At 32.0% G+C, this 21,931-nt stretch overlaps 1 protein-coding gene and 1 long non-coding RNA gene across 4 annotated transcripts in view; one reads left to right on the plus strand and one right to left on the minus strand.

Moving 5' to 3' along the window:
• The window catches only part of LOC126738196 (uncharacterized), a 55,105-nt gene extending 53,860 nt beyond the window's left edge, over positions 1-1,245 (plus strand). For both annotated transcript variants that reach the window (XR_007661250.1, XR_007661249.1), the window contains 2 exons: positions 836-1,007; positions 1,064-1,245. This is a non-coding gene — a long non-coding RNA (uncharacterized LOC126738196). The remainder of the gene's footprint in view (positions 1-835; positions 1,008-1,063) is intronic.
• Positions 1-21,931, minus strand: part of LOC126738158 (ATP-binding cassette sub-family C member 10) — a 97,550-nt gene that overhangs the window by 54,700 nt on the left and 20,919 nt on the right. Inside the window, exons 2-7 of one of the 2 annotated variants that reach the window (XM_050443344.1) lie at positions 17,072-17,232; positions 16,862-17,009; positions 2,480-2,629; positions 2,212-2,422; positions 2,006-2,159; positions 1,798-1,926 (exon numbers count right to left, since the gene is read on the minus strand). In XM_050443344.1, the coding sequence (XP_050299301.1) occupies positions 1,798-1,926; positions 2,006-2,159; positions 2,212-2,422; positions 2,480-2,629; positions 16,862-17,009; positions 17,072-17,225 (946 nt within the window). In that variant the 5' untranslated portion in view covers positions 17,226-17,232. The remainder of the gene's footprint in view (positions 1-1,797; positions 1,927-2,005; positions 2,160-2,211; positions 2,423-2,479; positions 2,630-16,861; positions 17,010-17,071; positions 17,233-21,931) is intronic. The other variant, XM_050443346.1, reaches the window with a different exon arrangement.

A 21,931-nucleotide genomic window follows, 5' to 3' on the forward strand; every position in this document is an offset into this window, starting at 1 on the left:
TAAAAAAACGCATATAAAGCGATCCAGCAGATTGGATACACAAGGGGCACCATGGTCTGCAAAAAGCAACTGGTATTCATTTGTGTTGTCTGACATTAAAGAGAGGAACATTCCCTTTCATAGAATATCCTGAGAACCACGTTACCTCCAGATATGGAAGAAAAAAGAATGGTAGACATAGGCAAACAACTAGATCAATAAATTTTTAATTTGCGATCATCCTTTTTTCCATTCTTTTTTCATTCATTTTTTTGTTTTTACAAGTCCACTTTTACTACAGATATAACGAAAAAATAGACCCTTACTCTAATGTCGTATGTCGGGATTTGCCATTACATTAGAAAAAATAGAAATAGATCGATTTCATGTGACAAAAAATTTAAATGTGGTTTTGAATTTTAAGACAGGAAATAGTTTGTAGTGCCCTAGAAGTGGATTCAATACAATCGGGTAGAAGAGTTAAAAATGAACTGGATCACCATACACTATTAAAATTATATTCGGGGGAGAACTGTTACCTGAATAATAGCCTGGCTTTTTTCCAAAATTAAGGGGCACACAATTGTTTAATTGTGTCCTGGAGAGTACTAGTAAACTGCATTTATTTACTTTTTATCTTCTTTGGAAGACCACAGCTTATATGACCCTGAACCAACTAACTTAATGAACAAATCAAACTTGTCCAATAAGGTAATACTTTAAAGCTAGGAAAATAGATAGGAAATTGAACTGAGGAATTTGAAATGTTCAGAAGGGCAGGTGTAAACCTATGGATTGTCTTTGCTGTTTTTACGTAGACTTAATTTAATCTTATTTACACTTACTTTTGTTTCAGAGCAGGTAACTTCACTCACTTCAAAGTAACCAATATGGAATAATGCCTCGACTCACGCACTACTTCTCAGCGACATTGACCCAACCTAACTCTGTATTGCAACTCTTGAACCAATAATTGTTGATCAAGAGTCTGAAGTCGCCCGTATTAGGGTTTAAAAAGTAAAGGAAAGGTAACTTTCTTTCTAAACTTTTACCGTGTAGCTTTTTACCAGCTTGTTTTACTTAGTGGCTGCAAAAGTGCTCATTAAGTGCCCATATCATCAAAAAGGGATGAGAAAAAGATCCTAGGACTTAAGAGGCTCACAGTTTCATGAGAATTTATGGGTTATCCGTTATACTTATAATACTAGCGTTTAAGAGTTACCACTTGAACTTGATTGTTTTATGACCAGTGGGAACCTTCTCGAGATCGACGATGTCCTTAAAATTGTGAATATAAATCAAATTAGAATAAATTCATCTTGATGACAGAAAAAAACATTGTTGTTTCCCAACAACCAGTATTTAGAAAGAATATGGATACAAATGTTTTAAATATTCCAAAACTCGGGTGATATTTTCCGAAGTCAAGTGGTGAATAATTGCATTTTGTGAAACAAAATTTGCAAAATTTTTTTTTACGAAATTCTCTATTTTTGATTAATCTTTTTTTCCATTACAGAGGAATCCATCCGTTGTTCGATACGGATCTAGGGAAAATGAACACATTTTTCAATTTCGTACTCACTATCCTTAAAAATTAAATGTTTCGGCTAGTATTTTAAACGGTACTTCAGGCGCGCAAAAGTAGTCTTACTGGAAAACAGCGATGCATAGCCATGCAAATAGCAGAGCGCACTGAACAAATGCGTGCGCGTTACCATATTTCGTCTTTAAATACCTCTCTACACGTACTGATTGATTCTCCAACCTGTATATCTATGTGCGTGTACGAATATTTAACCACAAAACATTACTTACTTTCTGATTGCTCTCGAAGTCTCTTTTGTTCATTCTGTTCACAAAGAGCTTTGTCAAGCTTTCCACTAATGGTAGAACACGTTAATGGCAATGGCAAATCGTAAAGATCCTCTGAACTTTTTAACTGATCTAAAATATTAACAATTTTTAGATATCAATAATTATTTTAGAATGAATTTGCTTTTATCATTTATTTACCATTCATTACCTTTAACTCCCTTTTCCATTAATGGTTCCACCCAAGAAAATAATAGCTTTGATAGACAAGTGGTATTTTCCAATGCAACTCCTAAATATGACGGATCTCCATCCTCTCTAAATCTCAAATATGCACTGCTTAAAAGGGGTTGATTTTCTCCTATCTGGAAATAATTTATATATATTTCACCATATACAGCCGTTACTTAAGCCTACCTCAGTATAGGAATCTGCAAAGCTCAAATAAGTTGTGTCTCCTACACCGGGGATCATTGACAAGGCATAAAATACTTGGACAATTAGGTAACAGATGCTCATTCCGAATGCCAAATAGTTACTGTATAAGGGTCTATCGGGCATTACTGAATATTTAAGAATAAGGTAATGACTACGTAGAGATATAACTGTTAAAACAAAAATTAGCGACCTAAAAATAATCATTTGAAATTTAATTCATTTACCCAAAAGACCTTACAGTGCTTACCATAAAACACAAATAATTATAGGGCCTCTTGGACTCATTCCTAACTTTTTTCTTAATACCAAGTTATAAAGAAAATGTATAAACCAGGTTATTCCCTGTACAGCACTCATAAAATAGGCAACTATTGGTATATTTTCAGATGTTCTAAATCTATAAAAATGAAGTGTGTGACAGAGAAATAAATTAGTTTAAAAATACAATATATCCGACGTAAATATGACAACGTTACATAATACATAAAATTAAAGGAATAACTATTGCAGAGTTTCATAGCACAATGATTTTTATAGGTTATAAATTAAGAAGTTTTAATTAAGTTTCAATCAGCGAGTATATTAAAGGAACGTCAATACGACTAATAGGAGTCAATTTAAACCTCTAGACCAACTTATATTATCAATGTCAAAAAAAATGTATGTCTGAGCAGTATTTTTTTGTTTCTTCTCGTTCTTTACGAGCACTTAATAATTATAAATAATAATATAATTAATAATTATAGCTATTTCATAATTTTTAAAATATGGTTTTGTACTGATGTGATAAGATTTTAGAAAAGTTTATTAAACGAAATACTGATACATTTAATATTTTTGAATAAGATTTTGAAAGGCTGCCATTTTGTTGTGGATAGAAGTAATGACTTAATATTCTAGGACCATAAAGCATTCAGTGGGAGCTTTCAAACGATGTGTCGCATGACCTCCCTTTCTATTTTATTTTAAGCGCCATTTTGAAGTTTTTCAAAATAAGCTAGAGACCAAAAAGTAGTATTTAGGTTGCAAATGATGTGTGCCGAATTTTAATTTTTTATATAAACGCATTCAAAAGATAAGAGGGAGGGGGGACAATTAAGAACCGCACTGTATATTAATTTTAAATTACGATTCGAGATACGTATGCCCTAAGTAAGCCAAGTTTTTTTTTAATTTTTACCATACGAAACTTTCTTTAAGGAAAAAGCGCTATCATCAAGCACTCCATCGAAGTAATTTACTGAAATCCACGATTCTCTATTTAATAAAGACTTCAAAGCATTCCAGAAGAAATTTATATTCTTCACGATAAAACCTATATATATACCTACGACGATAATACCTACTTTTACATACTTGACTATATTTAAACTATTACTACAAGTACAAATTTCATTTATAGTGGAACCTATCCGTGACGCATATTTTGTAGCGACATCAATATGACACATAATGCTTTATATCTAATTAGTTATATTCAAAAGTATTATATCATCATTTCTATAAACAAAATTCTCTACAAAAAGTAACCCTACAACATAACTTTTCCACTTTAACAATTATTACAATTTTACTCCGAAAATCTCTGCAGATCAGGTAGAAAAAATATACATCCGAAGATGGCTAAATACAAAAAAATTTATCAATTAACCCTTTCACTGCTAAGTTAGCTTTTTACGCCGTGCCGGCCGCATATTCGTAAATACCCGACGTATAATCCACCCGAAGTAGTTTCGTTACATAGCAGACGCATCAGACTTATTACCTGACGTGTGATCCACTCGAACTAGCTTTATTATATACCAGACGTATCAAACTTATGTAACTGACGCGTTATTTGCTGTATAATAAAATTAGAAGATAAATTAAAAAAAAGGAATTTTTTTAGTAGTAAGTAAAAGTATTATAAATACTTCATTTCTAATTTCATTACCTTTACACTTATTTTTCACTTACATTTCTTACTAATTTCATTTATTTCGGAATCAATGAAGAATTAAAAAAAAATTTTGAAAACCAAAATTGTTCACTTTTATTAAAATTTAAAATATTCCTAGGTAAAGTTGGGTCACCCTGAATAAACAAAACTTTTTAGGCTCAATTTTAGACAGATGTATTTTTTTGATTTATTGATTCCCAAAGCTATATTTTTTGCAACACATGTTTTCAGACAAGGTGGAGACTTGGTATTTCTTTTCTTTATGCCTCCTATTTTGATGTATCATTTGCCTACTTTTATTCAGCTATTTTTTTACATAATTTTCGTCCTTTTCCTCGCATCCACATATCGACCGCGTCAATTTTCATGAAATTTTTGCTTAAAAAAAAAAAACAGTTTTTTATAAACCCATACACTCCTTGAGAAGTATAATAATATGATATATTATGTATCACTACAAAACAGACCTAATTCCTAAATAACAAAAAATTCCTAAATACTAAAAGACCCGTAAAGTAAACAAAAATCTATCAACATCAAAGATGCCAAGATTGTATCTTGTTTTCCTTGCATCCCATGCCTAATTTATAGTCCTAATTATATTATCCTTTTTGTTTATTAAGCTTTATAATTATTATCTAATTGATCTTCTTAATTACGCCAGTTACGAAAATTCCCGAGTTAGCTATATTTACCTAGAATTTTACTTACCTCGACATCTTCTTTTGACCTAAATTTGGTCATAATACATTGAATACCTTTCTGAATTATTGCGTTATCCTCATAGTTTTTTGGTAGATCATCTAAATCACGCATTTTTTATTTTATGTCTACTATCTACTTTCGGAAAACACGTGTTACTTGTTCACAGCCTTGAATTTGAAACCCAAATAAATGATTAAAAATTAAAAGACAAAACACAACACAAAAGATAAATAACAGACGTGTCGTCATGATATGTCAGGTATTTACCTAACGATGTTCGGGCGCAGCCGAAATATCTCGAGTCCATAACGCGTCGGGTATTTACGAATATGCGTGCCGGCCGTGCGGCACTTTCTAGCCCGAAACGCATATCTACGTCCGGAGCAGCGTATGGCTAATTTAAATTAGTATTTTTTTTATTTATTTATATATTATATTTATTTTACCAGCTTGTAGAACTCGCCAAAAAAAAAGTTGAGTTACTCTCACTGAAATACTCAACTTTGAAAACACCCTGATATAAGTTAAAAATTTGTAAAACACCTTTTTAATTTTTTTTTTGCTAGGGAATAAAAAAAACATATTCCATGCAAAAAATTTATAATAACAAAAACTCAAATTTATAAACAAAATAAACAACTAAACAAAAAATATACATTCTGGGAGGTTAGAAAAACATAAAAAAACTTTATAAATTCCTATGATATTTTACAAAAGTCAGTAATATTTACAGGAATGGTATCTTTCGAAACAAATCAAAAGGCAAAGCGTCACATCGCATAGTGCACACATGTAACACGTATCGCTTGTTTTTCCATGTTTTGAACGCACAATGCATTTTCTTTGTGCAAATTTTTTGGCAGTGGTTGCGGGAATCATGGAAACAAAATGACGCTCAGTTAGTCGTAAAGGGTTATCTCCATCTGCTGACCTTCTTCCACTTCTGCTGTACTGCTGTGGAAGATGATGTGCTTCTAAAATCTGCTTTATGAGCTGCCCTTGAAAATCTAGCAGATGTTTTTACCGGTTACCATTTTGTAAACAGCATGTGAGTTCAATAAACTTAAGTCCAGTAAATGAAAAAAAAGTTTTTTGTACCACTTTACGGTTTTACGTACGCATTCTACCGAACTCTATATTCAATTTCTCCTGACTTTGGGTTTTTAGACAGATTCGGTAAATTTCTCCTATTTTTCCTGACGGTTCCACATGCGTTTGTCTTATTTTTATGTAAATAGGTAAACAATGCGGGACTTGTATACCAGTTGTCTACGTACAACGAATGACCTTTGCTCAAATATCGCTCAAGAAAAGTTAGAACAATATTACCAGATATTCCAATATCCTTGTCAAGATATTCATTTTTTTTTATTTCTGTTGCAGCTCCGACATAAATAATAAAGTCTAAAACGTACCCCGTTTCACAGTCACATAGAAGAAAAAATTTTATTCCAAACCGATGTCGTTTGGAAGGTATGTATTGCTTGAAAAATACCCGTCCCTTGAACAGCAGCAAGGTTTCGTCTATGCATAAGTTTTGACACGGATATAAGGTTTTAGTAAATACATCCCTCAAATGGTCAATGATGTATCTTAGTTTCCATAAAACGTCATTCTCCGGTTTTTTGTTATTATCTGTAAAATGTAACATTCGAAGAAGCAAAAGGAATCTATCCCTGGGCATTATTTGCGAAAAAATAGGAGTAGCTAAAAGTTTGTCATTCGTCCAATAACTATTTATTGAATTTTTTGTCACTTGCGACATAAGAAAATTTGTTGCTATAAAGCAGTAAATTTCGCTGGAATCGGTATTTTTCCAACGATTTACCCTCGAACTTTTGGATAACTCTGTATTTTCTGTAACGAATATGGAGCAAAGGTTTGTTTGATCCGCGACGTATTGGGTTACATTTTCATCAAAAAATATTTTGAAACAATCCAGTGCCGTACTAGACATGTCTAACAAGGGAATCTGACAGCCAGACATACTGTTATCAAAATTATGTACTACAGGAGACAGATCAGATGATTTCCAAATGTAATCTGATTTAAATTTTTTAGTGGGTACAACCAGATCTTCTTCTTCCGACTCGGAATCAGATGAGGATATAATACTCGGTAAATTATCTTCTTCCACGTAATTTTGCTTACTTGAAGTACTTGGACCAGCAGTAGGTTCACTGTCGTCTTACCAGCCATAATCGCCTGAATTGCTGACGACATCATCATCTTCACTTTCGCTGTTAGCCAGAATTTGATACAACTCATCGTCCGTATAAAATTTTGGTTTAAATGGCATTTTGAAACAGCAAAACGATAACCTCCCTTCAATAATTCAATCAGCATACTAAACAAACAAGATCGAGACGGTTCGCACAAGTTGAAAAGTAACCCCACCCCCCACTGAAATATTTCGGCGCGTGGATGGCTCTAGGCGGTTCCAATGCGTCTTTAAATATCACCATTTTAATCCTGTTTATACGGCCAGAGGAGCTTGTCGTTAAATAATTTCTTTGACGCAACCGTTTATATACGTCAGGAGCAATTTTATACATACCGTATATATACGCCTGGAGCAGTTAAAGGGTTAATTATGCATAGACATTTTTACAGCACAAACCTAAAATGATTTTTCGATGGTACTAAAACGTTTTATATAACAATCTTTACCAGTAGAAAAGCAGCAAACCTTAAAAAAATATTAGTGCAACACCACCATTTTTATATTTAGACCTACAAAGCTACTAATCAATTAATTAATTTAATTATTTTATTAAACAGGTACATTTATTTACTAATATTTATTGTTACTATAATAATGAAACAAAAAATTCTACATTATACATAGTGAAAAACCACCATATTTAAAAATGCGATGGCCTTTTCTAAATATACTTAAGCAATCAAATGGAACACCATTAATATTTAAAAAAAATTAAAAATACAACTAATACTTAAAAGCTTATTATTATATATTAATAAATAGTGATATAATTGCGATGTATTTATATAAATAAGAAGCATATTATACTCGTATTAGGATTAAGATAGAAGAAAAAAATATATATGTATAACCAAAAAAGATTTTATTTTGCATTTTTTATTAGAAACTTAAACAAGTACTGGAAGTAATTTAAAGTATACTTTAAGAAATAGCAGGGCAAGGCATTTAAATATTTGCTGATCCTGTATGAGAAAGATCTTTGAAACATGGCAGTATTATTCTGAGGTATTCTAAGAAGAGTACTTCTACGAATATTTCAGTTATGTAAATTAGTTCGATATATGACTTTTATAGTGAGATATAAAGGTGCATTTAATTTAAGAAGTGCAGGAGTGTAAGAAATGTCTTACAATTATTGATGACCAGGATAGATCTGCAAAATTACTAGTTCTCTAATTTGAATTAAGCACAAACCTGGCACGGCTGTTCTCCATTCTTTGGAAACGATTATTTTGCAGCACTGTCAGACAAAGGCCGTTAACAAATCTTTATATTCATATCTCATATTAAAATCTCATCAAATCTCATATCAGACAAAATGAATGCTTCACATGAAATTGCTTTCATTTTTTTACTAAATGTGGTTCTGTAATTATATAATCATTTTAAATTAGAAAATGATTTTAGCACTACACTATAAACATGTTGCTTAAAGCTTATAAATTTGTTTAACTTATTGCTTTAAATTCTTTTGCCCTCTACTGCTCGGATAGATACACATGGTCTGCATTGAGTTGTAGAAAATGCACTCCTACAATATCAATTTTATTTCTAGAACATTGTATATTTTGGTGAAATATGTTTTGCTGTATCAAATAAATTAGCTTTAAGATAATTGTTATCTTACTGTGTTTGTTGTGATATAACTTATCATCATCTAGATTAAATTTATTATTCCTACTAGTAAAAGATCTCTAGAAAACTGCACATTTCTCAATATCTAAAACAGAATAGCAGATGCGATAAATTATTTAAATTACTGTTAGTATTTAAGCAACTGTTACATTTAAACATATTAGATCTACACGTCGCACAAACCGAACCCACTTCACAGGCATTCGCTCTACGCCCAAAACCTTGAAACTTAAAACATCTTAACAGTCTCATATAATCGAAAGTTCTTCACGATGCTGACAATCCAACACACAATAAGTTACTTCCATAAAGAGCCTCCATGTTGTTGTCACAGTCTGTTATATATCTCTAATTTTTTTTAATATTTCATATCTTGTTTTAATTCATATCTTCAAAGCATATAGAGGCATTTTGAGCTTAAAGAGTATTTTCAAAATCTGAATCGTCTAGTTTTTCAAATTTATTTATAGCAAATTTTAAAGCAAGGAATTTCGGACCTTGGTATATTTTGGTACTCCCAAGACTTTTTGAGCTTCCTGTTTTACTTTTTTGATTTCTACTTTAGATTTCACCTAAGTAGGACTCCTTAATTTTACAAGCTTTTAAACCTGTAATTCCTAGTTTCTTAGAAAGAGAAATCGTCCCTTAACTAAGACCACCGACTCCATTGCATTTTGTATAGTCATCATAGTTTACTTTGTGTAAACAAGGTCCAGTAGTTAGCTTCGGTTAATATAAGTATTTCAACAATACCTTTCTTGCGTTTGTTGTTGATTCAATACACAATGCGTTGTAACCTTAATTATGTTTAAGAATATACGAGGTGTGGCAATTAAGTTCCGGGAATTTAGTTACAACTCGGGAACTAGCCACACTGTGTCATTTGTAAACATATGCCTGGAAAGAAGGGATCTACCTTGCTTTAGTTCCAGTCGAACTTTGATGTCGATAGCAGCGTTTGGTTTGTGTTTTATGGCTTTTTTCGAATGTAACTTTTTTATTTATAATTTTTAGTGAAATCTGGCAAAAAACCCTCGGAAATCCTCCATAAATTGCAGGTGGTTTATGGCGTTTATGTCGAATACGCGAGTGTTTTAATAGGCAAAGCGGTTCAAGGAGGAGCGTGAATCGGTAAATGACGATCCACATGAAGGAGCTCCCATCACCTCTCTTACCGACGCGAACTGGAACCGGTCGACCGTTTGCGCGCGCTGATCAAATCTGAAACTATTCGTCTGAAGCTATTCGTGCGTTGCCTGATAAGCTGAACATCAACAAAGAAACTGTTAGCAAAATCTTACATGAGAATTTAAACACGCGAAAAATGTGCGAAAAGATGGTGCCAAACTTCTCACACATGAGCAGAAACACATGCGAAAATCGATCTGCAAGGGATTTGTTGTCCCGCATTCAGAGCGACGGCAGAGATTGGATGAGTCGGGTAGTCACTGGATATGAGACCTGGATTTTTGAATATCACCCTGAGACCCGTAAATAGTCAGTAATAGGTGGAAAAGGGTGGAGAGCGGCCAACGAAAGCAAGGATGATCAAGTCACGACTTAAGGCAATGTTGATCGTTTTTTTCGATATTCGCGTCAGTCATCGTCAATATGTTCCTGAGGGTCAAACAGTGACTGGACAGTTCTATGTTGGTATCCTAGAGCGGCTGCGGGCACACATTTTCCGTGTACGGAACCAACTCACCGAAAACGGCTGGATATTGCACCACGACAACGCGCCAGCCCATTCCTTGTTCATTGTGCAAGAGTTTTTAGCAAAAAAAAGGCATTTCAACGTTGCCACACCCACCCTATAGTCCCGATATCGCCCTCTGTGACTTACTCATCATGGCGGTGTACCGGAGGTCAAGGAAGCTGTAACCATGGTGCTGAATAGGTTAACTTCGAAGGATTACCAAGGGTGCTTCCAATCATGGTAGCCACGTTGGAATGGTTGTGTAGAGTTAGAAGGAGACTATTTTGAAGGTCAATTATAAAATATCGTATACTTATCAGAGCATTAAATACGAGCAAATACAACAACAGGGCGCCCGATTTGCAGTCTAAACTTTCATAGCGCATTCTGTGTTCAGAATAAGTCTTATAAACATAAAAAAACACAAAAGTTTCTCAATATATGTTTATAAACATAAATCGAGAAACGTTTCGTTTTCGAATCATAGGAAGCTTAAGTTTTAAGAAGAATTTTTGGCGAGCTCCATATTCTCGGTAAAGTTGTTAAAATAATAATACTCGCGCTAGCATCTGGCCACCACATTCTTTCGACCTCACCCCTGTCTACTTCTTAAGTTGAAGTTATTAATACAGTTTAGTCGAGACCACTTCATTTTAAGGATAGAGTAAGCATGTAAAACTTGAGACAATATGAATTTCATACGCCATGCGACTGACTCACTTAAGCACAGATCCCTAAAATAATGAAGCTAGAGGAGGTCATATATCGTTTATTTGGCAAAAAAAAACTAATACACGTTATACAACGAGGGTTACTTAATAATTACCATATTACATTAAAAAATTAATAAATAAGTTAATATAAAATACCTATATATACTTTTTCTCACCTACACACACTATACAATTACCACAAACATATGTATATTACATAAACATAAGCAAGACACAAATTAGACAAACCAACTAAAAACTTTTTTTAGAAATAAGTGGTTTATTATACTAAATTTACAATTAAATGAAGTCCTTTTAAAAATCTTTACACGTTTTATTTTTTTACTGGCAACATATTGTATTTGTTAAGACCATTAAAAAATAATGAATTTTGAACACGTTCTTGGACATATAAAAATTATTTCTCGATCGTGTGTTATGATCATGTATTTCGGCAGAGAATATGACTACTTAACAGATAATGTGGAGAATCTTATGGACAAATGTCCATAGTAGTGTCCATACTAGTATTATGCACATGGCCCTATTTTACAACTTTGAAGTCGGCACAACTCATCTTGTTTTAATCACAATAGTACACTAGAAAAATAATTAAAGTTAGAAAAGATTGTAAGTATGTTTTTTTGTTTACAAGTTTAAGTAAGGTGACTATCTAGATAAATAACAAACTTCACATGAAATCTTCTTAATGACCTCAAGTGCATGACCTTTAAAATTTAAGTGCCAATCTATGTATATGCCTAAGTGCACTAAGTATTTTATTTTTGTTACACATTTAATCGAATGTTCTCCTATTTTTAATACGCTTTTATTAGCTCGGGTTGTATCTATGTTTTTATGTATGTACGTATGAAACAGAACCTTTGAGCTTAATTTTCACTGCTTTCTAAAAGTCTGATCTGTCTGAATTTGATAAGAGTTTCCTATTATCCTTTTTTTAATCCTCTGTAGGAGAGTAAGAGAGATGGGGCTAGGGCGCGATCTGCGCATGCCTGCACTCTCAGAGTTACTCCTATTGATTTCTGGAGTCTACAACTTACTCTTTCGAACTTGCTTGGGCAGCATAGTTGCATTCTCACCTTGTTTATTCCTTACACATGCGTGGGTACTAATAAGTCATAAACGCAGGTTACTCTAATTAATAATCGTAAATGATGTAATATGATAACCGTGATTTACAAAGGATTCAATTAAATACAACAAAATAATCAGAACATAAATTTCGAAATTATTTTACGGAGCAAAATTTGGCAAGTAAATAAGGAATTTACCGTGACCAAAATACTTTAATTCATAAAGTTTTATTTATTAAAGTGCAATAAACGAATATGAATTAAAATAAATAATAGTTTAAAAAAACTAAAAAAACACGCTTTTATTGGATTGATAGTCCGACGAGATAATAAAAAAATATTTTCTACTTTTTAGTTACGACTAGCAATAAAAGCGTGTTCTTTTAGTTTTTTTTTAACTATTATTTATTATATTTAATCGGCTGGTAAGTGTCTGTAAAAGCATTCCTTTGCTATTATCGTATATTTTGTTTTAAAGATGTCAACCTTTAAATCATTTAAATTACACCACTCATAGACCGATTTTAATATATTATTTAATTTAAGCTCATGTGTGTTTGATGTAGTAAAATAAATTAAAGCATCATCTTAGAACATTGAAAGACTAGAATTAGTAAACAACAACTTTGTTTGAGTCCAACATGTGCACAGGGGCAAGAGGGGTGTTTTATTTACAAACATATGAGCCGATTCTCTGTTGTCAAGTCGACACAAATTTCCAACGGAGGAAATTTTTAGCTATATTTTAACAAACATTATAACGTTAATTTAACTTATTTCTGTTATATTTTATAGGAAAATTTAAAATAAAAAGTATAAATACTACAATTAACCTATTTTAAGAATAAATATAATATCCTTAAGCAAAAAAAAAAACAAAATTATTAACATTCTTATCCCTAAAACTGCTTCTAAAAAATTTGAAGCGACAACACCGGAGCTTAAGCGCCTAAACCATACGCGTTGTGTCATCTGTCAAACGGCTTTTTGTTTATATTCGAGATTCGTGTATTTTCTTTAATTTTTGGTTTAAAAAGGAAAAAAGGCCACGTTTTAGTGTTTTTTTAAATTGCTAGGATGGCAAAAACTTGTGTCGTTTGTGCCGCATCATGATAAAAACGTGATTCAAGCCGATCTTTTCACAAGTAAGTACCGATACTTTCATAACATCACATCATGGGGTAACCATCATCATAAACGTAGAATAGGGGATCTTATAGATATAAACCTAATATATGTGAAAGTGTGCGTAAAATACCAACTTTATTTTTTTCAACAAATATTTTTTTGAACATATTCATCTATTAATAGGCTATAAAAGATATAAAACTAGAATTTTGTCCCTGGTTTTATTACAGGATTTTATGTTTTTTTTTGTTGTTTTGGCAGAAAAAATGCATAATACCTATGTATTTATCTATATATAGTTTGATATCTATGTATAAAGTTAATTTTGTCTTTCTTTAAAATTTGTTCCATAATTTTTTTTTTTTTTTACCTTATTGCAACTTACAATAATATATTTAGTAATTGGCACCACATATTAATTTATTACTGTAATTTTTTTCTGCTTTTTGATTAAATATCAAATACTTATTATAGATTGCCCAATGATTATGCCCAAAGGGAACAATGGGTTTCATTAATGGAAATCAACACATTTAAAAAGAACATATTTGTTTGTTCAGATCACATCCTTAGAAGTGATATAAGGGAGATAATATTATCAGTAGCCAGACTTTATTAAAAAAAAATCAGCTCTACCTCAAAGGTAATTTTTTTAAATATATTTTTCTAGTATATTTATAGGTATGAGTATATTTTACCTTAGAATTATTGATAAAGGTTTGCATGCTTTTATTTACTACATTATGTAAGCTAAAAAAACCACCTTTTAAAACTTGTGCTTGGGCTATGTTGTAAAACATACAGCTTCTTCACAAAAAGTATTAGTGTTACTCATATAAGATTTATTTATACCTAATACTTATTAAATTAGGTATGTGTGTAAAACTATTTTTTTACTGGGATTTCTGATGCACTGGTTAAAAACACAGCAGCCAATAATTCAGTTAATTTACCAAGTGATTTACCCTTCAAAGCTACAGGGGTAGCTTTCCTGAAGAGTGCAAAAACTTCTTTAGCTTTCAAAATGGTATATAGTACAAACAGTGAAGCTAATATACTTACTTAGACACGTATGGATAATTAAAATAGATTAATATTCTTGATACACCAAATTTTGTATAATTACAGATCTGATCATTCATCATCAACAATAACTGCATCTGAGAATTATAGTTCTACAGTAACCGTGGAGTCTAGGTCAACAATTACTATTTCTCATCCAAGCCGTTTTTGTTTAACTGCTACACATTCCCTGACTCTGCCAAGGTAAAGGTTTAAATACACTCAAAATAGACTACTAGTTTTATGCCATGTATCATCCTATTCTATATATCTTATTTAAAAGTGATATGGTATTTTATTGTATTATATTTGTTTAATTAAATGCAATTAATCAAATGTATGACATTACAAAGATTCTCTATAATAACATACATTTTATTGATCAATTGGATTATCATAATACATTTTTTTAATTTTTTCTTTTTAATTTTGGTAATACTATATTTTTATGTATATTATTCTAGGGTTAAATTAAAAATGATATCCTGAGGACCTAAGCACTGATGATTCCACCGTTTCAAGAGCTTAATCACTTGTCACCAGATTATGGAAAAAAATAAAGAACAAAAAATTAAAATTCGAAGATTGCATCAAGCAAATTTGCGCCAAAGAAATTGAATTAGATGTCTCAAGTCATTATCAAAATACTTACATGAAATAATAACATGATTTTATGGAAAAGCCCAACATACTACATATTTTATTTGACTTGTAAAAGCACTTGTTTGTATATTACTACTAATAAACTCTCTAATCTAATCTATTGTACATAGTCTTTATTCTTAGCTTTGTTTTTTAGTATAAATTAATATGATATAATATTTGGTATTAGGTATTATATAGGTCACTATTAAATGTCTCAAAACCATTATACAGGCTAAATACTCATAATAAAAATCTTATAACCTACAAAAAACCCGCAACTCCTTCACAATTTGAACATCCTTGTAGTTTTAACTTTTTCCGCTGAAGCAATACTGTCCCTTTGAAAAAGTCAGCAGCATAGAAGTATATATTATGTGATGTAAGTAAGTGATGTAAAACTGAGTTTTGTCCAATATAACAATAACAATAAAATTTTGCAAAATGTTAAAAATTTGTGTCTTAAAACATGATTTATTAAGAAATCTATAATATTATATTAATAAAATATTTAATTTCCATAAAAATGCTTTGACAAAAATGCTGCCTTTCATTAGGACCTTCCTCTAATGAAGTCCAATAAAAAAACACATAAATAGCTCATAAATGGTAATATTACTTATACTCAAACTCTTTAATTATTAATTAATAAAAATTTATCAGGTAAATATTTGTTGACGACGTCACTGGTAAAGAGTGCTTGTATCTGTGACATAAACAATGCGATCGAGCGGCGTTGCGATGCCATTACCGTTTTCTCGTTTCTTCGTACTTTATTTTCATTTACTTAACTTATATTGACTTCGATATAGAGTATCTTATCAAATTTATTTTTAAAAAATGCTTGATATTTTATTAAAGGGGAGCAGTAGTATTGTTTTGTGCCTTCGGAAACAACTGAAAATTTGTATGATATTATAAAGTGATTTTTGCCATTTCTCTATAAGCACTTGGCATCATTGCATCAGAAATGTTGCAAGCAAACAAACCTGCCCATAGTTCCACGGCATGCTACTTCTAGCCTTTCAATGTTCTAAGAGCATCATCTTCAAAAAGATAAGTTGTGCATTCTTTAACATAATCTTAATCATTAATAAATTAAATCATAATCATTAATATGTATTACAAAGAGCAATGGTTTTAACACACTACCCTATGGAACGCCATATTTATTTATTAATGGTTCTGATACAACATTATTAATTTTTAATACTTGTTATATAATAAACCACTCCAAAACAACCCTCTCTAAATATTTAACGCTCAGTATTTCAAAAATTCTGAACACAGAATGCGCTGTTAAATTTTGGACACTGCACTTCGGAACACCCTGTACTTATATTGACGCTGGCTAAAAAAAAATGAAGCATAATATTTTTTAGTCTTATAATTGATTCGAAAAAAATCTCATGTTATATTGCAAATTCTTAAAAAATCTTTTAATCACTCAACCGTTCCTTTATGATTTTGGGAATTCACCTCGCTAAAAGGTTGGTCTAATTTAGTTTAAAACCGGATTAGCCTTAACTTTTGTTTTAACCTTATAAAATTAGCTTAGGAAATAACGTTCTTCTTACATATTTTCTATAAGAAGCCAAAAATAAAAGTCGGGACGTTTTCAAATTTACACCATTTATAGGTAAAATCACGCTTTCAGTTTCATACTGTATATTTAAAAAACTAAAATTAAAAAGAAAATTAGCATTATCTTAAATTACGTATACCTTCATAATTTATGGGTAAAAAAATAATATAAAATATAATAATTAAGTATTTTTTTTTAAATCCTACCTAAAAATATATATCTGCAGCAAAGGTAAAAAAGCAAGCAAAACGCACAAAAAACATCTTAATTTGATAGCTATCAGTTGGGCTCTTCCTCTAGCTACAAAACTATCCGATTTTCCTATGTAGTAACTAGAAAACATCGCTAAAAGACCTAAAAATTAATTAAATTTTTTTGTGTAAATATAAAACATTAGTGATTGACATTTTTTATACCTAAAACAGGAATATCTATAAAAATTTGTTGAAAACAAATACCGATGTCTCTCCTCTGGATGTTCCATACTTGAAATCCTTCTTCGCCGCATAATCTTGAAATGTTAAAATAGTAGCTTTGAGCGCTATCTCGTGGATATTCGCTGAACTCCATTTAAAATCTGAAAATTTTAAACAGGCATGGATTCCCAGTATTTATAGGAGATAGGAGGATGGGTTTAAGGTTCAAAGCTTCAAAGACCGAGGCTCTTTTGCCAGGTTAAGGCTTCTCTTTCCAGCCCCACAAAAATTGCTTTTTAGAGGTTTTGGATAAATCGTTTCATTTGGACACCATTGCACTTTTCGGCTTAATTTTTATATTTCAAATAAACGTTTGATACATGCCTAAAACTATTTGAGAAGTGTAGTAAAAATTAAGAGATATATGAATTTTTCAATTAAATATTGGCTTACTTCAAGGCAATTTAAAATATACACCCCACAAAAATTATCGCATCACTAATATTTTAAGATATTTTTAATATTTTTTGGGACAATCTGTATAAGTATTAGCTTAAAAGATATTTCTAGTTTCTTATCATGGACAAAAAATGATCGGAATTTCTTACATATTTTTTTGAAGCAAAAATGCTCGCGTAGATTATTCCTGTGTTGGCGAATGCATTGACACAGCATAAAGAAACCAGCAGTCTCACTCCGCTCGAAAATGTAAGCGAACTTATAGCATCCTTAGCCATGCCGCAGCCATGTTCTCCGGATGCCGAGCTCACTGTTTATCGAACTGTGTTCATAGGTGTATCGCCTAGTTCAGCTCCGTACTTAGTGACTATTTTAATAGCATTTTTACAAAGCGTAGCGTTTTTTATAAAAACTTTTGTATTAAAAGAGGGGTATGTCAAAAATTATTAATGAAGCAAAATAATTGACTTTGCCAAAGTTTTTAATAGCTGCAAATTTGGCTGTATGGCTTAAATAACATAATTAAGCATCAATTAAAGTTGCAGCAATGTAATTTTTTTTTTTTGATTTTTAAGGACATTATTTATATTTCTGCCATTTTAACAGTGTTGCTATATTTAAAAGAGTTGCAAAATTGTATACTTTTACTTTAGTTGGTACTTAATAATATAACAAAAATTCGCAGATGTTAGAATTGTTTTGAATTGTTGCCAACTATTTATCTATATTTATTGGCCTAAGAGTTTCTATTTGTTTTGAAATATTACTTTATTTGTATAATTAGTTATCCTTAAACTACTATGTAGTCAGATGTTAATCTAAAAGCGTTACTATACAGGGTGTTAATTAAGTATGTACCATAAATTATTTAACAGGCGATTGTTTGAGTAATTTTAAGACAAAAAGTTCATATGAACATAGGTCCGCAAGTTCTCTGGCGGTGTTATTTATAACATTAAGGAGCTAATTTACCCCTAATATGATTAAATTTATTAGGTTCAGTGTAATCTCGAACGGGACCTGAAGAAATATTTGTGGCAAAAAAATTGGGGCACCTGAATTTTGTGCCATTTTTAATATGTTATTTGATTTACTCAAATACAAATACAACTTTTTCGTATCTCGCTTATTTTTCGAGAAAAAAAAAGTCCACTTAATTGCATATCCCTGGATCACACAAGGAATTTGGGGAAAAGTTTAATTTGGAATTTATTATTAACTAAGCAAGATACGAAAAAAATTTAAGAGACAAAAAAGTTTTGTTTGTATAATCCACAGAACATAATAAAAATTGCGCAAAAGTCAGTGGCATATATTTTAGTTGTTGTTAAATTTTAACACCCTGTATATTGAGAACGAAGAATTTCTGGACATATGTTTATATGAACTTTTTGTTTTAAAATTACTCAAAGAATGGTCTCTAAATTTATGGTACATACCTAATTAACTTTCTGCATGTTTTCTTCTATATCGTCGTTGTTATACTCTATTTCAGAAGTGTATAGAGCAATAAACTGGGGAATTCCGTTCTGTTTGGCTACATTTCGCGGTAGTTCATAGGCGCAGGTACTTATAATATTTATGAATTTAATTTTCACGGATTAAATGCCTTTATTTTGAAAGAGATTAAATACTAAATAAATACTTTTAATCCTTTTGTATAGGTACCTATCTTTTAACGCTTTGTAACATGCAAAAATGGGGTCAGGTAATATATACAGACTATAAATACTTTTAAATCATATTTTAAACGTTAGTAGTCACTGCTACGCTGTAGTGTAATCACAGTATTATTATCCCAATATTTAAAAAATGGAGGTATTCAGTCCAACGAAAAGATGTACTAAAAATTCTCCACTATCGCTGAGTGAAAAAGTTATTATTTTAAATGTACATGATTGCATAAAACACGATTACCCTAGTTTTACTGTGCAAGAAATTGTTGAAAAATGTTCTCGAATGAGTGGAATTGGAAAGTCCACCATTTTCAAATTGTTGCGGGAAATAAAAGTAGCAGGTCAAGTGGAATCTCCCAAGCAAAAGCCAGGACGACCTACAAAAGTCCTTGATAAAAATGCTAAATGTATAATTCGAAGAAAAGTTCACTCTTTTTATTTTAAAAAGGAAATACCCACCCTAGACAACATTTTAATGGAGCTTGGCCGAGATGACAGTATTCCGTTGATAAGTAGAAAACTTTTATGGAAAACTTTAAAAAATATGGATTTTGCCTGGGAAAAGCATAACCGCAAAGCACTTTTACTGGAGAGCGACGAAATTGTTTGTTGGAGACGACAATACTTGAGAAGTATCAAGCAGTACCGCAGGGAGCAAAAGAAAGTTTTTTATCTTGATGAGACGTGGATTAACGAAGGTTATATAGTCCAAAAAATGTGGCAAGACAAAAATATAACCAGTGCTCGCCAAGCTTTCATAGAAGGCCTGTCTACGAGTATTAAAGTACCTTCGGGAAAAGGAAAAAGACTTATAATCACACATATTGGAAGCGAAGAGGGATTTTTAAAAGAAGGTCTGCTAACCTTTGAGTCGACTCGCACAGGACCATGAAGACATGAACTCAGACGTTTCCGAGGACTATTTTGGTGAAATGATAAAATGATTCTTCCGGCTAATTCGGTGGTGGTTATGGATAACGCAAGCTATCATTCACGGCGAATAGAGAAGACGCCAACTTCAAGTTGGAGAAAGCAAGAAATTATCGATTGGCTGACTGCAAAAGGTATTGCGTTTGAAGCAAATTTGATAAAAAAAGAACTGCTGGCAATAGCAAACTTACACAAAACTCGTTTCTTGAAATACGCCGTGGAAGATATAGCCGAAAAATATAATATAACTGTACTGCGCTTACCGCCATATCATTGCGAACTAAATCCTATAGAACTGATATGGGCGCAGGTAAAAGGATTTGTAGCAAGACAAAACACGACTTTTAAAATGAAAGATGTTAAGCTACTGTTTGATCAAGCCATTACGGAAGCGACACCAGAGAATTGGCGAAAAGCAGTCCAGCATGTAATTAAGCAAGAGGACAAAATGTGGGATCTTGACAACCTCATCGATCAGACAGTCGATCCTTTAATTATAATGTTAAGAGGTGATGACAGTTCGTCAGATGACGAAGAAGACTACAATCTATTATAATTTAAAATTGTTATACACTGTTTAAAAAGTGCCAGATCCAAAAGTGACATTTTCAACTGTTTTACTCTACATATTATGTTCAATAAATTTGTGAAAAAAATATATTATTCCATTTAAACAAAAGTAACTTTCTAAAATAAAATAGCATTTAAGTACATTAATTATAAGGTAAAAAACAAGTCCCAGTTGCACGCCTTTGGCGAACCGTTTTCAATGTTTATCAGTGGGTAACAATGGGCAAAACTCATAAATTGACCCAAAACCGGGTGGCACTACCTGCAATCAACGAAAAGAAAGAATTTTACATTGAAACTAATACCCAACTAAGGTAGTGGCATAAAATATTGGTGGATCACCAGGTACCACTTTTGCATACCTAATGAGGTTTTATTGCTCTACACACTTCTGAAATAGAGTATAGATGTAGAAATGCGATGTTTATTTTTGTTTAAATATTTTGTTAATGTATGAACTTTATTTATATTAAAAAATCAATATTTGTACTATGTAGGTATTTTTATTTTACAAGATAATAACATCTAAAAAAATGTTTAAGTCCGGCTCTAGCCAAGGCAAAAGCCGCGTGGACCGTAGCGAGTGTCAGCGGCATCCCTACCATAAGCAAAAATGCCTCGCCTGCGTTAGTACACATGCACCGAACTCGCTTATTCAAGTCAATGTATTTTTATTGAAGTGCGACTGCTGGTTTCTTTATGCTGTGGCATTGAGATCGAAAACGTTCTAAGCAAATAGTGTTATTCTAAAGTGAAAATTTCAATTTATTGTTAATAATGGATGTGCCTGAACGTTTAACAATATAATGTGACTAATGAAGAAGCCGCTAGAATCATTGCGCTCATTGAAGATGGCCGCAGTCAAAGATATGTCACTCGGATAATGGGAGTTCAACAAAGCACCATATCCAGAGTTGTTAATCGCTACCAAGAAACAGGACAAGTATCCAGACGACCCGGACAAGGCCGCAGAAGGGTAACTTCGGCAGTAGATGATCGTTACTTAAGGTTAACGGCTTTAAGAATTAGGCATACCACCTCTAGAGGACTGCAAACAGATCTGTTGGCTGCTCGTAATGTCCGAATAAGCCTACAGACAGTTCGAAATAGGCTGAGAGAAGCAGATTTACGAGCCAGAGGTCCATGTCTTACCAGAGAACATCGAGTAGCAAGATTGCAATTTGCGTGTTCTCTAGCAAATTGGAATATTCAAGATTGGTCCAAT

Source organism: Anthonomus grandis, chromosome 7 (assembly GCF_022605725.1).
Source record: "Anthonomus grandis grandis chromosome 7, icAntGran1.3, whole genome shotgun sequence".
Classification (NCBI taxonomy): Eukaryota; Metazoa; Arthropoda; class Insecta; order Coleoptera; family Curculionidae; genus Anthonomus; species Anthonomus grandis.